Below are 17,487 nucleotides of genomic sequence, written 5' to 3'. Positions count from 1 at the left end.
AACCCACAAATGTAGGCCCCTGACAGTCATAAAATCATTTTCCTCTAATTGGTCTAGAGGTTGTATATCTGACTCAGGCTAAATCCATCAGTCTAAGAATACAAAAAGTGAAATTCTGAAACATTAACTCATCTCCACTTACATCTATTAAGTAAAAGTTGAAGAGACACCAAACACCACTATATGCAGAGACAAGTAGGAAGTATATAAAGAACCGAGTGCAGATACACAGGGAAAAACAGGTGGAAGGGAACATCTCTGGGTTCCTGACCTCCATTCCCTAGGAGGCTCAGCTCTTTCCCTATTTCTAGGGTTCTAATTTCCCTTCTCCTTTAAACTAGCTTGAGCTTGTCATTGCTACTTGCAATCAACTGAATCTTAACAGTGGATCATAAAAGTTTGTTAGTTGTTGATGTTAAGAATTATGAAAGCATTCCAACAAAAGTAGATTTTCTAAAACAACATGAATTCAAAATATATGCAAAATGAGGCTAAAAATGGGACTTTACATGTCAATAAAGTGTTAACTGATATAAAAATGAAGATAAAAATGTTAAATAAAAACGCGTGATTTTAAAATAATTCTACTTCAATACAAATGCTTGCAACAAAATTTGTTATAAAAAGGACATTATAATTTCTTTATAATTCCAAAATCAAATTTTATAAAGCCACTCAAAATTTTACTATTGATAAGACCAATAATTTAAGCATTAAAACATTTGAAATCCACATACTTCCTGGGTAGTAGCAAATAGCACCTGGTTGCTTATCATTGCAATCAGCCGTTTTCCAGAATCCATCAGTGTCTAATATTACACAGTCTTCAAGTTGCCTGTTGTTGTCTGCCCAGCGACTAAAATGAAGAGGTTTCCCATCTGACCAACCAAAGTTGAGCTCATCCTGAAAGGAGCAGAAATACATTTCAAATGATAAAACTCATGTTATCCCTTTTGTATTATTTTTACCCTCTACTTTTAAAGGAAACATTTTAATGAAAGGAACAGAGATACATGTCACATAACACTTAGTATGTCCCAGGCACTTTTCTAAGTGTTTTAAAAATATCAACTTTCTTAACCCTCATAACAATCATGAGAGAGGTACTATTATTACCTCTATTTTACAGATGAGGGGAACTGAGGGTATGTAATGTGTGCAAAGTCATAGTGCTGGTATTCTAATCCAGGCTGCCAGTCCTTAAAATCTATGGTTCTCACCATGACACTCTGCTACCTCACATATTATCGGAACTATTGGTTGTTGGAAACCGGAAGTTAAAATGGAGTGAGAACTGCTGTAAGCAAGGATGAAAAGGTGCAGTGGGAAGAACGGCTTTGGAGGTAAGCATATCTGGTTTTGAATTCAGTTTGGTTACTTACTAGCTTTTGATTTGTGAGCCTATCTCTCCAAATTTCCATCTTCTCAGCTATTAAATAGTATGACAGTTTCATGGGGCTAGAATTAATGGGATAATTAATTAGAATATGTAACCCAATGATTAGCTGGACCACAGTGCTACATAAATATTAGTTCCCTTTCTCTCTTTTTTTTAAAAAAAATTTCTTAGTTGTCAATGGACCTTTATTTTATTTATTTACATGCAATGCTGAGAATCGAACCCAGTGCCTTACACATGCTAGGCAAGCGTACTACCACTGAGCAACAACTCCAGTCCAGTTCCTTTTCTCTTAACTCCTTAGGCCTTGTAAATTTCTCACTACTGTTTGACACTTGTTTTAAAGGCAGTTTACTCCCTTATCTAGTCTGGGGTGGATAAGAAGCCTGGGGACACCTGTCTGTACATCCTGACAGGGGCCCGATCACCCACCTATCTTGAGAAAGGATTTACAGAGTAGAAGTCCAGGGCATGGGTTGTGGGGTAGAGGACCGTCTGAGTTTCCCTATGGTGCCACTAGGGCACTGGGCCTTATCTAACCAATGCTGATCTGGTCCAACACTGAATCAAGCTTTCCTGAGCCCATATGCCTTGCTAGACATAGGCTCCTTAGTGAACCATAAACAGCACACAATCAAGCCTTAGCATTACCAGCTGCTTCGTTCTGAACTATTCTTGACTAGAGGTCCAATTGTAACCATAGCAACCAATTCCTAAGCCCCCAAGGCCTCAATGTGGCCTTTGGGGTGTGATTTTGCTACACTCTTACCCACACTGCCTTGCCCTCTTTCCCCTGTGCTGTACCTCCCTCAGTTCCTGGCCCTAGGCTTTGGAACCTCCATTCCTTCCTAGTAAATCATCCCACTCTCAGTCTCCTTTCTGAAAATAAGATCTCTTAATTAAAGTGACAAATATTTCCTTACTGAATTCTTGGCCTTAATTGATCTTAATCCAAACCTGGCTTTTCCAAGGGAATAACCTTTCAGCACCCACAAGGGAAGGCTGTTTGTTCTTGCATTCTTAGAAATGGAAGGGCCATGAGAAGGGGGTAGTAGGTATTTTTACCTCCTTTGATCACTTCCTATAAGGATTATGCTCTTCTTATTCACTGAAAACTCCCAATATTCTTGCCTCTGGCTGACATTCTCTGTAGATGTGGATCCCTGTTCCTTCCCGACATTCCCTAAGATGGCCTGTGTCTTGCTCTGTTCTTCTGGCCAGCTAACAACTTAGGGATGTTAACCCAGAACTGCTACACTTCCAACACTGTAAACAAGCCTTGGTCAGACGAACATATCCTGTATGAATTCATATGAAAACAGCTATTCTTCACATCTGCATACTGCTCACTCCCTCCTCCACCCTTCACCCAGTGTCATTTTACTTCAGTAAAAATCTTATATTGTTACCATTCTCTTTAAAGTCTTCCAATATCTTTCCATTGCTCTCAAACTAAAGTATTATTTATTAATATCCTAAGAAATACTCTTTAAGATTTAGGGAAGGTTATGAAGATATATAATATACAGCTACACAGGATATGTTAAAATCAAGGGGAAATTAAGGAAAAGAAAAGCATAAGTGACGTAAAAACAGAATAAAAAAAGAACAAAATCATTAAGTGCGAGAAGACATTATAAAACAATATGACCCCAATTGTTTTAAAAAATAAATATATACTGACAGAAAAATAAGTTGAAGGATACATATCAAAATACTAAATCACATTTATTTTTAAGTACTTGAATAACTGCAACTTTCCCGTTAAATGGTGACTTCAATATTTTTGTTTTAATATACTACATTTTAAAAATTTTCTCAAATTGAAGGCGAGAGAAACTAGGAAATGTAATAACTTATTACCACCCTTGCAACAGAAACAAAGACAGGTTTCACAGCACAGTAAACACTGAAAAGACAGCAAGTAAATGCTGTGAAAGAGTGGACACTGGGAGGTTGGGAAAGCAGCTCTGGCTTGATTTGGGGGTGAATTTCAGAATCCTCAGAAACCCAGAAAGTCAATTCTAAATGCTACTTTTAATTGAGCTTCTGGCAATAAGTCTTTTTTTCCCATTATTTACCAATTCTATTCTCGGTTTGTTCCAGGACTAAATTGTCTTCATTTCCATTTTCTCCATGCAGTCCTAGACCTGTCTTGGTATAGTGGCGTATACCGTGTCCAAGAAGAGAGGCATATATGCCTACAATGCTGAGAGGAATATAATAGCTTAAAAAAAAATCCTCCATTTGACTGGAGCCAAAGCTTAGTTAGCTGCATACCAATCCCTGTTCATGTTGCATAAATGTCAATGCTGGGAATCAATAGGAGACCAGTACTCTGCTGGGCAGTGCAACGAATGAGAGGTACCCAAGTCATCTGCCCAGGAATAGGACTTGAGATGTGATACACTACTCTAATCTCTTTTTAGAATGGCTTAACTTTTCTGCCGAGTTTGAAACTGATGGAAAGTTTCCTTCAATATCATCCACAGCGCTTCCATATGCACAATCTCATCTGGTTTTTACATTCTTTTCTTCTTTCTTTCTGTTGGTTGAAGAGATATGGCAGCTCCTGAATCTAGCTCACTCTATGGCTAGAACAAATACAAAGTGCTAAAGTATTTTTATCTGCTAGAACAATTTCTTCATCTAATCAATAAGGCACTATATCTTTTACTTGTGGAAAGATCACTGTCACACACACAAAACATATATACATCAAATTTACTGGAGTCAGATTTAAAAACCTCTGGGTTTTTTTTTTTTTTTTAGTCTACAAGAAATGCAATGCACAATAAAAATGTCACATCTGTCATCCAATCCTTGCAGTTGGAACTGAAAACTTACGTCTTGACTGAACAGTCCAATCCAGAAGGAAGAGTTCTGAAGGACTGCCTGCACAGCGAGGAATGCCTGTTGGTAGGCGTCGGTGATGCTCACCAGGTGCATGTTCTCCCTCAGGCACTCCTTTTGGGCGTCGAGCCACGTCAGTGTCTTTGGGATTATTTTGTACAGGTTATTAAGATACTTTACAGTTTTTGAGGTGTTCTGCAAGGGCTGTCTGTCTTCAGTGTCTGTAAAAGAAAACAATAATAACAACCATCCCACACATGCACTGCAAGACATGGGACAAGTTTTCAAATGTTTCCCTGACTAATCTGCTTTAGGTATTTCTTGACTATTTGCTTGTTTTAAGTTTTGGGGGTAAGAGAATTAGGTATGTTTTGCTATGTACCTTAGGCAAAATGTCTGACCTGCAACATTTGGTTTCTAAAATCAGAACGAGATTTTGTTTAGTTGTTCTAAAAGTAGTCGGCAATAAGATTACCATTTCAGTTTGGTGCCAAATACTTCCTTTGTCTGAACTGCTTCACCAGGTAAGGTATTAAAAGTGTCCCCTTACAAAGTACCCTTACAAAGTACCCTGAAACAATGCACAAAGCCACTTACAAGAGGAGATATTTGAATTCCTGCTTTATAGTATTTATCTGAATAAGGCAGTGACTAAAAAGCGTGGGACAAATGGGTAAAGATCAATTTAGAAAAAAAAACTGCCGAAGTACAAGAAATATACTTAAGGTTCTCATTGTGTAACAATTTTTTTGTTGTTATTGTTCTTAAGTACTTGTTAAAAACTCTCTATGGTCAATGAAAAGCAATGTAATATCTTTTTCAAATTATGGATAATTTCTGTTTTTAAGTACCCATTTTATTTGTGTTTGGGTTAGAGGAAGTCATAGTGATCCATTTATAGTGCTTTGTAACTTTAAAATTGGTGCTGAATTTAACAGTGAATATTTATACAGTACTGAATTACATTTAAAATATTGTTTTTTCTTCTCCTTTCCTCAAGATGAAAGCTAAAATTTGAAAAATATACCAGAGTAGAAAGAACACAATTTACCCATAACTTACACTCAGTAGACAACTACTATTAAAAAATTCCATATTATATTTAATTTTTATATTTATTAAGTATGGGAATGCCACTTGAAAAAAAATCACATTCCATTTGAGATAATCTGCCACAATGAGGCAATATAATTTACCCATGATTATAAATTCATATGAATTCATTTATAAGATTTTTGTAAAAAAGAACCATATATTTCTAACAGCATAAAGTGCCTTAGTTATCTAGATAACAATTGATACCTGAATATTTCTGACAGAGAGATACAGAGTAGTATTCGCTGCAGGCAGTAAAATTCCACGACCCAGTGACAGGTGACTTTGGGAGGTTGAGTATCACAGCGCAGTGGTAGTGGGACTCTTCATCAAAGAACTGAACAAAAAGGCAAATATGGACATGGGATTATTAAACTAACAGTCTGAAGATCCCAGCAAGAAAATTCTGGATTCCAAATTGTTTTTGTCCCCCTGTAAAAATATCCCATCAAGGAATTTACTATGAAATTTCTATGAAAACCCTGATTAAACTTTCAAAGTCTAAGAAAAAAACAATTAATTTGAGAAATTAAAAAACAAAATAGTGGCAATATGGTAAGTATATCTTCCAACAGATAAAGAAAAATTATTAGATATAAAATAAAAATAGCTACAATAATACTTAACATTCTCTCAGTCTTAATAGTTCAAATAGGCAAAAACATGATTAATTAAATTTATTCAATGTTTCTGAGCTTTTTGTAATGATGAAATCTATACCTCATAATAGAGAATTCACCTTTAAGTTGGGTCCTATATGAGTCACTGCAAAAATTTCCATATATTAAGATAAAAGTTTACCTAGATTTCATTCTATAATTAATAATTTGAGACATAAAAATTATGCAAAGTATATTGTTCCTATATTTTTTATATATTTGAAACATCACACAAAAATTTTTAAAAGTAACCTTATACCAGGAGCAAGAAATTCTAAAAAAAAATGCTACTCCATAAATATTAAACCAAAATTGAAATAAAATAATTATAATAAAGAATAAAAATTTTAAAAATCCGAAAAAGGAATATGGGCCGAACTTTTTGTGGAGGCAAATGTGTATTATTAAATGATTTCTCTTTTTTTTTTAAAGGAAAAGCAGACTAAAAATTCAATATAAAAAACTAGAAAATGAACAAAAAAGTAACTCCAGGAAAAGCCAGACAGGAAAATGTGGAAGTAGCATGAATAAACATGGATTGAGCAATAGGCATAAAAAGTGAAAAAGAGAGTAGAGAAAACTAATAACATGCACCTATTTTTCGAAAACCTAAATAAGAAAAAGTAAAATGCATTTAAAATACAATATGAAGACTTAAAAATACTGTATACCACTTTATTCTAATATGTTTGAAAATCTAAATGAAATAGATACCTTTTTATATGTATTTTTTTTAGTTGTAGTTGGACACAATTCCTTCATTTTGTTTATTTATTTTTTACGTGGTGCTGAGGATTGAACCCAGCGCCTCACACGTACTAGGCGAGTATTCTACTACTAAGCCACAACCCCAGCCCCCACCATTTTTATTTTTTAATAATTTTTTTCACAGTACCTTTATTCGATTTATTTATTTTTATGTGGTGCTGAGGATTGTACCCCATACCTCACACATGCTAGGCAAGTGCTCTACCACTGAGCTACAGCCCCAGCCCAAATAGATACTTGAAAAATACCAATCATAAAGGAAAATAGAAACACCAAACTGTACCAGTGATTTGGGAGAAAATTGGAAATTAACAATAATGGTTATTAGGGAAAAAAATCCTGATGTGTCTGTCAGGTACTGTGCTAAAACTTTGAAGGAATTATTCTTATGTAATCCTCACAATGAACTTAGGAGGTGGGTGCAATAGAATTGGAACTTGCAGATGGGAAACTGAGGCCCAGGAAAAATTCAATAAGCTTCCAAAGTGCAGTAAGTGGCTGAATTGGAATTAAAACCTAGTAATCTCACTTTGGAGCTGGGCCATCAACTACTGCAACAAACTCCTTTGTTATTAAAGACTGATGTCTTAAAAGGATTCTGACATTTTTGTACATAGTTCTTTCAAACTTTCAGGGAAAGATAATACCCCAGTAGTGTCATAATTCCAGAACACAGAAAAGATAGAAAACTACCCGGTTTGTCTTCTGAGGCTCACATGATCAGCATGGCTTAAAAAATTAACTCTATGAACACAGGTGAAAACATTCTCAAATAAAGTTCTTTCAAATCTAATTCAGTTAGAACAGTAAAACTATTCACTCCAAACAACTAGATTTTTTTTTTTAAAAGAGAGAGTGAGAGAGGAGAGAGAGAGAATTTTAATATTTATTTTTTAGTTATCAGCGGATACAACATCTTTGTTTTGTATGTGGTGCTGAGGATCGAACCTGGGCCGCACGCATGCCAGACGAGCATGCTACCGCTTGAGCCACATCCCCAGCCCCCAAACAACTAGATTTTATGCTAAGAACATCACACCTATTATTAGGTAAAAACTATATGATAATTTCAACAGATGATGAAAAGAAGCTTTAGAAAATATAATACTTTTTCATGATTAAGAATTTGAAATAAGCTTATAATAGAATTATATATAAACATATATATGTATATGTGTGTGTGTGTGTGTGTGTGTGTGTGTGTGTGTGTTTGAGGCACTAGGGATCAAACCCAGGGCCTTGAACATACTAGGCAAGCACTATACCACCGAGCCTATCAGTCAACATAATATTTTTTTTTAAAGAGAGAGAGAGAGAATTTTTTTAATATTTATTTTTTAATATTCGGCAGACACAACATCTTTGTTTGTATGTGGTGCTGAGGATCGAACCCGGGCCACACACATGCCAGGCGAATGCGCTACCACTTGAGCCACATCTCCAGCCCCTCAACATCATATTTAACAACAAAAGACTGCAGACCATACTGTTAAGATCAAGATCAAATCCAGGGTGGTGGCTATTACTCCTGTTGTTTTCCAGAGTTGTGGAAGTTTTGGCATATGTAGGGAGGCATGAAATGAAAATGAGAGGGGTAAGTATAGAAATTAAGATAATTGTTATTTGAACTGAGGTTGTGGCTCAGGGTTTGAGCACTTGCCTCACATGCATGGGACACTGGGTTTGATCCTCAGCACCACATTTAAAAAAAAACATAAATTAAGATATTGTGTCCATCCACAACTAAAAAAAATCTTTATTTCACAAAAGATAACTGTTATTTGCAGATTATCTAATTAGAAACCCAAGAAAATCTAGTTTAAAAAAAAAGTAGAAGAATAAGAGCATTTAGTTAGATGGATACCTATGGAAAAATACAAAAATCCCTAAACAATAGCTTTCCAAATATCAGTAGAAAAATCAAGAAAAAAACCTGCCATTTTTAATGGCAATAAGGAAGTGACAGAACTCCTATTAAACGTCACAGAGTAACCTATGGGAAGACTTGAATAAATGGAGAGTATAGTATACCACATTTCTTAATTGGAATATTAATTAAAAATATATCATTTTCCCCTAAAATGTAGTCAAATTCTCATCAGGAGTTTAATTTTTGTGATTCTAAAGTTTGTGTGGAAGAATGGACACGAATAGCCAAAGACAGTTTTAATGGCATATGTAAAGGAAAACTAATCCTATTATACTTTTTAAAATATGGCAAAATTATAGTACAGTTATATGCTGTATAACACTACTTTGGTCAACCACAAACCACACATGTGACAGTGGTCCCATAAGACTGTATCAACTAGTGATGTCATAGTTGTCTTAGTTTGTGTAAGTATACTCTATGATGTTCTCTCAATGACAAACACCATTCTAAATACAGTCATGTGTTGCTGAAGAAGGGGAGGACACCCTATGAGAAATTCACATTAGGTGATTCTGTCACTGAGCAAACATCATAGAGTGCATTTGCACAAACCCAGTGGTGTATTCTACTATATGCCAAGGTATATGACATAACCTATTGCTCCTAGGCTACAAACCTGAACAGCATGTTACTGTACTAAATATTATAGGCAATGGTGACATGAGGGTATATGCATATTTAACCATAGAAGAGGTATAGTAAAAATACTATTTATATAAAATATTAAAATTATAGAGGGAAATACCATGAATGGAGTTTACAGGACTGGAAATTGGGACAGTCAGTGAGTGAGCAGTGAAGTAAAGGTTGAGAACATGACTATACACTATTGCAGACCTTATAAACACTGTGCACTTAGGTCACACTAAATTTATAAAAAATTTCTTTCTTCAATAATAAATCAACATTAGCTTCCTATAGTTTTTAAAGTCACATACTTAAATATTTAAAAATTTTTTACTTGTTTGAGTATCATTTAACTTAAAACCCAAACACATTATATAAAATACCTTCTTTCTTTTATCTTTATTCCTTAACCATTTTTCTATTTCTAAACTTTTTTTTTTTCTTTCTTTCTATGTTGGAAATAGAACCCAGAACCTCATATATGCCAGGTAAGCACTCAACCACTGAGTCACATCCCCAGGCCCTTTTGTTTTTTAAATTTAATTTTGAGACAGGGTCTCACTAAGTTGCCTAGGCTGGTTTTGAATTTTCAATCCTCCTGCCTTAGACTTCCAAGTAAATGGGATTATAGGCGTGCACCACTGCACCTGGACATTTGCTATCCTTTCATATTACTGGAAGTGCAGTGGGTTTGTTGGCAACACCATCCACAAAGATGTGAATAGTGTGTTGCTACAATGTTACCATGGCTATAACACACTAGGTAAGAATTTTCCAGCTCCATTACAATCTTTTTTTTTTTTTTTTTGGCAGAGGCCAGTCGGGAAGTGGTGGGAACTGAACCCAGGGCCTTCCTGCATGCAAGGCAAGCACTCTACCAATTGAGCTATATCCCCAGCCCTCCATCATAATCTTATGGGACCACTACTATATTCGTAATCTAATGTTGACTGAAATGTCATTATGTTACACATGACTATAATATCTCATATATACACACTCTTAATATATGATGAAGTAGGCATCCTGTATTGCTTTCAACAGATGGAATAAATGATGTAGAACAAGTGGCTAAGATTAGGAAAAGGACTAGTATTCACTGACAGTATATGCAATATATCAATGTTATAATGTGTTATCAGAGAAAAAAGGCAACCTATAACACAAAACTAGAAGAAAATACAGGTATACATTTAGGTAACACATGACAAACTTTCTAATCTGAACACAATGGAGGGAAAAAGAAGAAAGAAGACAGAATTGACCATATTCCAAAAAATTTCAAAATGTTCCAGAAATATTTATTCTGGTATTCAGACTTAAAAAACAACCTAGGGAAATATTTGTAATATATGCAAGAAGCACAGGGTGAGCCTGAGTTTATAAAAGCCAAAAAATCAATCAGAAATACAGGAAGGTTTTGACAGATAACTTTGCAAAGACTAAGAATATTCACACTTGAAACACAAATTATTATCTAATTTATGAAAATTTATTTGAAATCAGAGGAATGTCCATGAAAATATGAAATTATTTAAGCTACAAAATTATCAAGAATTTTAAAAGGCTAATGTCATTAGAGGCAATATAGTAGAGTAGCTAAGAACCCTGGTTCTGCAGAATCTTGGACCTGGATTTAAATTTTGCTTCTGCATGCATAGGCTCCATAATCCCTGGCAGATAACGACACTCTTTATCTGTTCTCCACATTTTTAAGACAGGATAGAAATAACATACCTATTTTACACCTATTGTGCACAGTAATGAGACAATGTATGTGATATAGTAGCAGAGTGTCTAGCATATATTAATGGCTCAATACATGTTATATTATTAAAATACTCATGAGGATAGAAGGGCAGTCAGAATATACTGCTATCAGGAATATAAACTCAAACCTTTCTGGAAAGCAACTTGGTAACCAGAATTTTTCCTAAATTTATCTTAATGAGGTAATCTGGATTATAAGTAAAATTTATGCACAAAGATGTTCATTGCAGCACTATTTATGATTATGCAAAATTGGAAACAACCTAATACCCAGCATTGGTTAGGGAAATAGTGGCATATCAAGAAATAATGTTTAAACATTAAAATGCTTATCAAGTAGTTTTTTTTTCTTTCTTTCTTTCTTTTCTTTTTTTTTTTTTTTTGTGTGTGTGTGTACCACGGATTAAACTCAGGGGTACTCAACCACTGAGTCACATTTCCAGCCTTATTTTGTATTTTATTTAGAGATAGGGTCTCACTGAGTTGTTTAGCACCTCATTGTTGCTGAAGCTGGCTTTGAACTTGAGATCCTCCTATCTCAGCCTGCTGAGCTGCTGTTTTTGGGGTTTCTTTTGGTGCTAGAGATCAAACCCTGGGTCTTGCACATTCATTGGTAATGCTCACCACTGAACTGTATTCCCAGCCCTCAAGTTGATCTCTTAATAGCACCTATAATTACTTATTATATAATACTATATGAGGAAAGTTGAGCTCATTAGTATTTATACTGTGATCTCATCTGTGCCAGGGAACCAACCTGTAGAAACGATACTGAAATATATATTGTGGTTCTCTAAATCAGGGCTCAAATACGGTAAGTCATTAAGTAGGTCATGAAATCAATTCGGTGGATTTTGGCTGGCCTTTGTGATAATAAAACAGAACAGGATAGGATAGGATAAGAAAAAAGAGTGGAATGAAATGGACTAGAAGATAATAGAAGGAAAATATCAGGATGTTCAATCTCTCAGGGTGGGTATTATTACTTGAAACTTGTGTTTTCATTCAGTACTATATCTACATCTATGTACTGGATACTGATTTAAATATATTTCTTAACATGGATTATGGCTGAAAGTTTAAAAGCCATAAAAACAAAGTTTAAATTTAAGTGGAATCAGGGTTGACTCTGTGTGTGTGTGCGTGCGTGTGTGTGTGTGTGTGGTGTGTGTGTGTTTGCCCTTGTGTAACTTCCACATTTTCTATTATAACCAAGTCTTATTTTGATATTTACTTTGTACACTGTTAGACAAAATTCCGAATTCCCTTTGCTATCAACATCAACCTTAAACAAAGCAGCACTGTGTTAGGAAAATCAATTGATTATTATCCAGGATATATTTTTGAAACTGGATGTTCATATTAGGTTCTCAATCTTTGCCCTTTGTGAGAACAAACATGGTCTTGACTCAGCCTGTAGGTAGAACAGAAGCAATGGGCAGCAATGTCCTGTTGGTGTAACTACTGTCAACACATTGCCCTCTCTCCTTCCCTTGTTTCCTATGAAAGAGAATGTCATCCAGAAAGTAAGTATATGACTTCTATACATGCAGCTCTTCACAAAAAAATGATCACCAAATACATCTTTTTCTCTCAGGAAGCTGAGGTTGAGAGTCCACATCCCCTAAGTGTTAAGTAAAATATACATATTTACATCTGTTTACAACAGACTCCTGACAAGTTTACATGCTTGTTAATTAAGTACTATGGCATCTGATGCTCTTGTGAAAAACTAGGTTATCCACCTGAAGGCTGGAGTTATGAGATGCTTGTTGTTGTTCTCTTAAGGGCTTTGTTGGGCTATAATTCATACAGGATACAACTCACCCATTTAAAGTGTACACTTAATTGTTTTCAATGTATCCACAGAGTTGTACAACCACCCTGAAATCAATTTTAGAACATTTCTACCACTCTAAAAAGAAGCCCCATACTCTATAGCCATTACCCCCACCTCTTCCATCCTCCTTAGCCTCTAGCAACCACTCAGTTAGTTTCTACCTTTATCAATTTGCCTATTCCATAGGTATAATATAAATGGAATCATACAATAGGTCCTTGTTCTTTTGTGTATGTGTGTATTACTGGGAAGTGAACCCAGGAATGCTTTACCACTAAGCTACATCCTCAGTCCTTTTTTAATTTTTGAGATAGGGTTTTGCTAAGTTGCTAAGGGTCTTGCTAAGTTGTTGAGGCTGACCTAGAGTTTGCCATCCTTCTTTCTCAGCCCCCTAAATTGCTGAGATTACAGCATGCACTACTATGCCCTTCTAGGTCCTTGTTTTTAATCCAATAATTTATGAGCGACTCAGGTATTTCACAAAATTGTATACATCATCAGTTCAAAAAATCTTACATTTGTTGGTATACTCAGCATTCGACCAACCAGCAACGGGTGGAAGTTGCTATATGTCAGTTCTCTATCATCTGTCCATTTGTTTATCCTTTCATAGGCAGTCCAGCGCAGACCAATCCATAAACTACCTTCCATATCCGGAAGCAATGATGTAATAAAATCTGTTAGAAAGAGATTTTTTTTAAAAAAAGCATTTGATTTATTGAAATTAAAGATAAACCTGTGCTAAAAATATCAATGAATATCTTTTGTTTAACTATCAAGATAATCTTTTATCTGCTCTATAAAAATGTACTTTAATTAAAACAAATTTTTTGGGGGGGTTCAAGGGATGGAACCCTGGGATGCTTGACAACTGAGTCATGTCCCCAGCCTTTTTATTTTTTATTTTAAGGCAGGGCCTGCTAAAATGTTGAGGCTGGCTTTGAACTTACAATCCTCCTGCCTTAGCCTCCCACGTCACTGGGATTATAGGCATGAACCACCATAGATGGCTAATAAGATTATTTTTATATATTAATTTCCTACAATCTCTTAAAACTTACTTTACTCCCGGATTAGAATAAAACATATTTCTCAAAAAAAAAATTGCTGGTACCTTGTTCACTCTGGCTCAACACTGAAGGAAGGGTGCCACCATAGGAGTGACAGATATCTCTTGCTTCGGAAAATTTAACAGACTTGGGTTTGATCTTTAGAAAGCACTGCAAACAAAGACACATATGAAGCATAAGATTACAGACACAAGAAATCTCACATAGTAAGTAAATGCCTCTCTTTTAGAGGGCTGCTGACATTCCGTCTGTTAAATATGTAAATTTGCAAAGTAGTACCATAAGGATTCAGGTTCATACTTTCAAAATAAAGAACTAAAGAATGGTCTTCAAACTATCACATTAAAAAAAAATCTCAAAGGGGGAGATATTGGGTTCCAGTTAACTTCTTAGTCACATCACTCAGTAACTCTGTGCCTTTGAACAAGTCACTTATTCTCTTTTGGTTACCTCATTTGTAAACCATTATGTAGGGTTGTTGTGACTTATAAAGTACTCAATGTTGACTAAATTATATTGTTATATTGTGTGCATGTACCAATACATAAAAATGAATCTCACCATTACATGTAATTATAATATGCTAACAAAAATATGGAAAAAAGAAAATAAATCTTTCATTTCTTGAGTGTTTTCTATATGCTAAGCAGTTTTTGTAGTTTTGTCCATTTAATTCTTACAACAAATGGAAAAACTGAAGCACAGGAAAGTTAAGTAACTTAATACATAAGTGAAATAGCTACCAAGTGGTAAGGTTAGCATTTAGATTCTGTTCTGATTTCAAAGTCATTACTTCCCTATATCAAGAAACACATTTGAAAAGAAAGCATCTCTTTTTCTCTTGGCAGGATATTTTAATTCAATTTTATGTCAACTATGCAAATTAACCTGGTTCTAGTATGTTGGAGAATTAAACAAATTGTCCTAATTTTTAGCAGTCAGAATACACTGCTACCCTTACTAAAGATGCTTTCAGGTGTCAAATATTTTTTCTTTTTGACAATATGATCACTGGGTGTGAGTGTTGTGCCCCAAATTGTGCTCCTTGCAACATCATCCTACAAAAAATTATTTTTCATCTTTCTTATAGACTGGAGTGGCCAATAAAATATAGGCAAAGTCACCCAGTCACTTCTAGAAAAGACCCTAGAGAGAAAATTTGAACTTAAGCATGAAAGCCTTATAGTAAGGATGGCAGAGCAGACACAAAGAAGCCTGAATTTGAATACTTTAGGAGTTTCCACACCAACCCAGCTGGTTTACCTTTAAACATCTTTTATATGAGAGAATAAATGTTTTAACATACTGTAGCAATTTCTTTTTAGTAGCCAAACACATTTCCTAACACATATGTATACCAAAATGGATTATGCATCTCAAAGAGGCAGATATAGAATGCAGCATTTCCCAAACCTTTTTAATCATAAAATTCCCATTTGGAGGCAAAGTCAATGATTAATATGTGTAGTCTCTGAAGAGTAGTTTGGGAAATGCTGATCTTATTTGATTGTCAGATGCTGTCTGGATGCTCTCCTTGAGGGGGAAAAGAAAACAGCAGCCAGAAATTAAGTCAGTTTCTTATGTGCCATAGAGATAGTCCTGACTAGTCAATGTATTACTAACCATTGACAGATCCACTTTAGCAATTTAAGTGTTGGTAGCATCAGAATAGAAATGCTGCATTTTGAAATACCTGCATGCATGACTAACTTGAGAGTTAACTCTTGATGTCACCCATGGTTTCTGGCAACAGAAAGGATCAGGCAGGATACTGATGCATGCAGAGACGCTTAGTGAAGATGTCTGATGGGTTGGCCTTCCACCATAGGCCATAAACCAGCATGAAAGCAATCACTGTCTGTACAGTGTAGCAATTCTCTTTTTACCTTATTCTGAAAAGGAATCCAATCCCCAGAACACTGAACTTTAGCAGCAGAATCTGGACTATATTTCTCTAATGAAGATACATTGTATTTTTCACAGATGAAAGGCAATTTGGTTGTGCAGTCTGTTGGTTTATTTAAGTCTGAGAAATAAAAAGCAAGATTGCAATGGTGAAAATTTTTCATTCAGCACATTTTAAAAACAAACGTAGTAAACAAAGGCTCTTTTAAATTTTATTTTGTGTTTTTGGTGCTGGGGATTGAACCTGTTCTACCACAGACTGAGTTAAATCCCTAGCTGCAAGAAAGGCTCTTTATATCAGTCTTTCTCAAACGTTAAAATATATTCCCTTTCTTCCCTAGCCTTCCATTATCATCCTTCCATTACCATCTGTCTTCCATTATTATTTATATTAGTAGGTTCTAACACACCAATATTGCCAGTAAAAAAAAGAACACAATTGGTATAACTACCACCCCCTTCAAAGAATGATGGCAAGAAACAGGAGGAATTGAAAGGGAAGTTTAATTAGGAGTAAGGGTTATAAACCATATTTTACAACTACTGTCTCTTCACCTTTGTAAGTGTGTCTAAATGCTTATCATTTATGAAAGTGGTAAGTTTATTCATAAGTAAATACTTTAGGATAAAGGAAGTTAGATTATTCACAGTGAAAAGTACCTTTTTGGATTTGGAATTTGGGCAATTGTCATTAACAATATATCAGAATAAGATGAAGCTACCAGATACATAATCGAAATGAAAACAAGATTAAGCTAGCAACTGATCCTGAAGTTCACATATGACATGATCAGCATTAAGGTTTAGACCTAACTTACCCATAAACCAAGTCTTGGCAGACATGTGCAAGCATTCCTCCCCAAATCTCATAGGAAAGTGGTGCCAGGGATGTCGTGAGCTGAAAGTAAATAAGAGATTCAACAACTCATAAGGTAATTAGATATTCCATTCTGGCTTTTTACTCTAAGTTATTTTAATTCTAAATTTAATATTAATGCCATTATTTTATACCACTTTTTTCTTGACATTAATATGAGAAGGGACTTGGCTTCTTTAATCTAGGCAGTTTATGGATTAATATTCAAAACTACTTATAAATAGCAGTCCATTAGTCAAGGGCAATCTGGGACTGCAGTAAGTGATAAATTCACAAAGGCAGAATCAATGTCACGTACTATATAAAATGACGATCTAGTGGCTGCTCACTAGTTCTCACCCACCACTTCTGTTCATCACTTGATATCTGCAAAAAAAAAATAAATAAAATAAAATAACCACAAACACCTATCTTTAGAGATGCTGAATTTTCAAGGAAAGTTTTGCTTTAAATATTAATCACAAATAACTTCAATTTCTAGACATTCCATTATTTGGTCTCAAAATGACATGAATCATGACTTTTCACCAAAAAGTAATTTGACAGCCCCTATTTTATATATTCACAGAACCTATTTGGGGTCTAGAAAATAGAGTTGCTGTAATTAGAAGCATACATTAATTGGACTCATACATTAAATGGGAATACAGTGTCTTATTGCAATTAATAATAAATTTTAAAATATACAAAT

General features: G+C 34.9%; 1 protein-coding gene across 2 annotated transcripts in view; it reads right to left on the bottom strand.

The window, feature by feature from the left end:
• LOC114094772 (CD302 antigen) overlaps positions 1-17,487 on the bottom strand; it is a 144,708-nt gene that overhangs the window by 59,306 nt on the left and 67,915 nt on the right. For both annotated transcript variants that reach the window (XM_027937955.2, XM_027937956.2), the window contains exons 19-26: positions 17,095-17,162; positions 16,738-16,817; positions 15,901-16,040; positions 14,059-14,164; positions 13,461-13,621; positions 5,555-5,684; positions 4,247-4,473; positions 738-903 (exon numbers count right to left, since the gene is read on the bottom strand). In XM_027937955.2, the coding sequence (XP_027793756.2) occupies positions 738-903; positions 4,247-4,473; positions 5,555-5,684; positions 13,461-13,621; positions 14,059-14,164; positions 15,901-16,040; positions 16,738-16,817; positions 17,095-17,162 (1,078 nt within the window). The remainder of the gene's footprint in view (positions 1-737; positions 904-4,246; positions 4,474-5,554; positions 5,685-13,460; positions 13,622-14,058; positions 14,165-15,900; positions 16,041-16,737; positions 16,818-17,094; positions 17,163-17,487) is intronic.

Source organism: Marmota flaviventris, chromosome 11 (genome assembly GCF_047511675.1).
Source record: "Marmota flaviventris isolate mMarFla1 chromosome 11, mMarFla1.hap1, whole genome shotgun sequence".
Taxonomy (NCBI): domain Eukaryota; kingdom Metazoa; phylum Chordata; class Mammalia; order Rodentia; family Sciuridae; genus Marmota; species Marmota flaviventris.
Note: the sequence above shows the minus strand (reverse complement) of the source record. Positions and strands in the feature narration are given on the sequence as shown.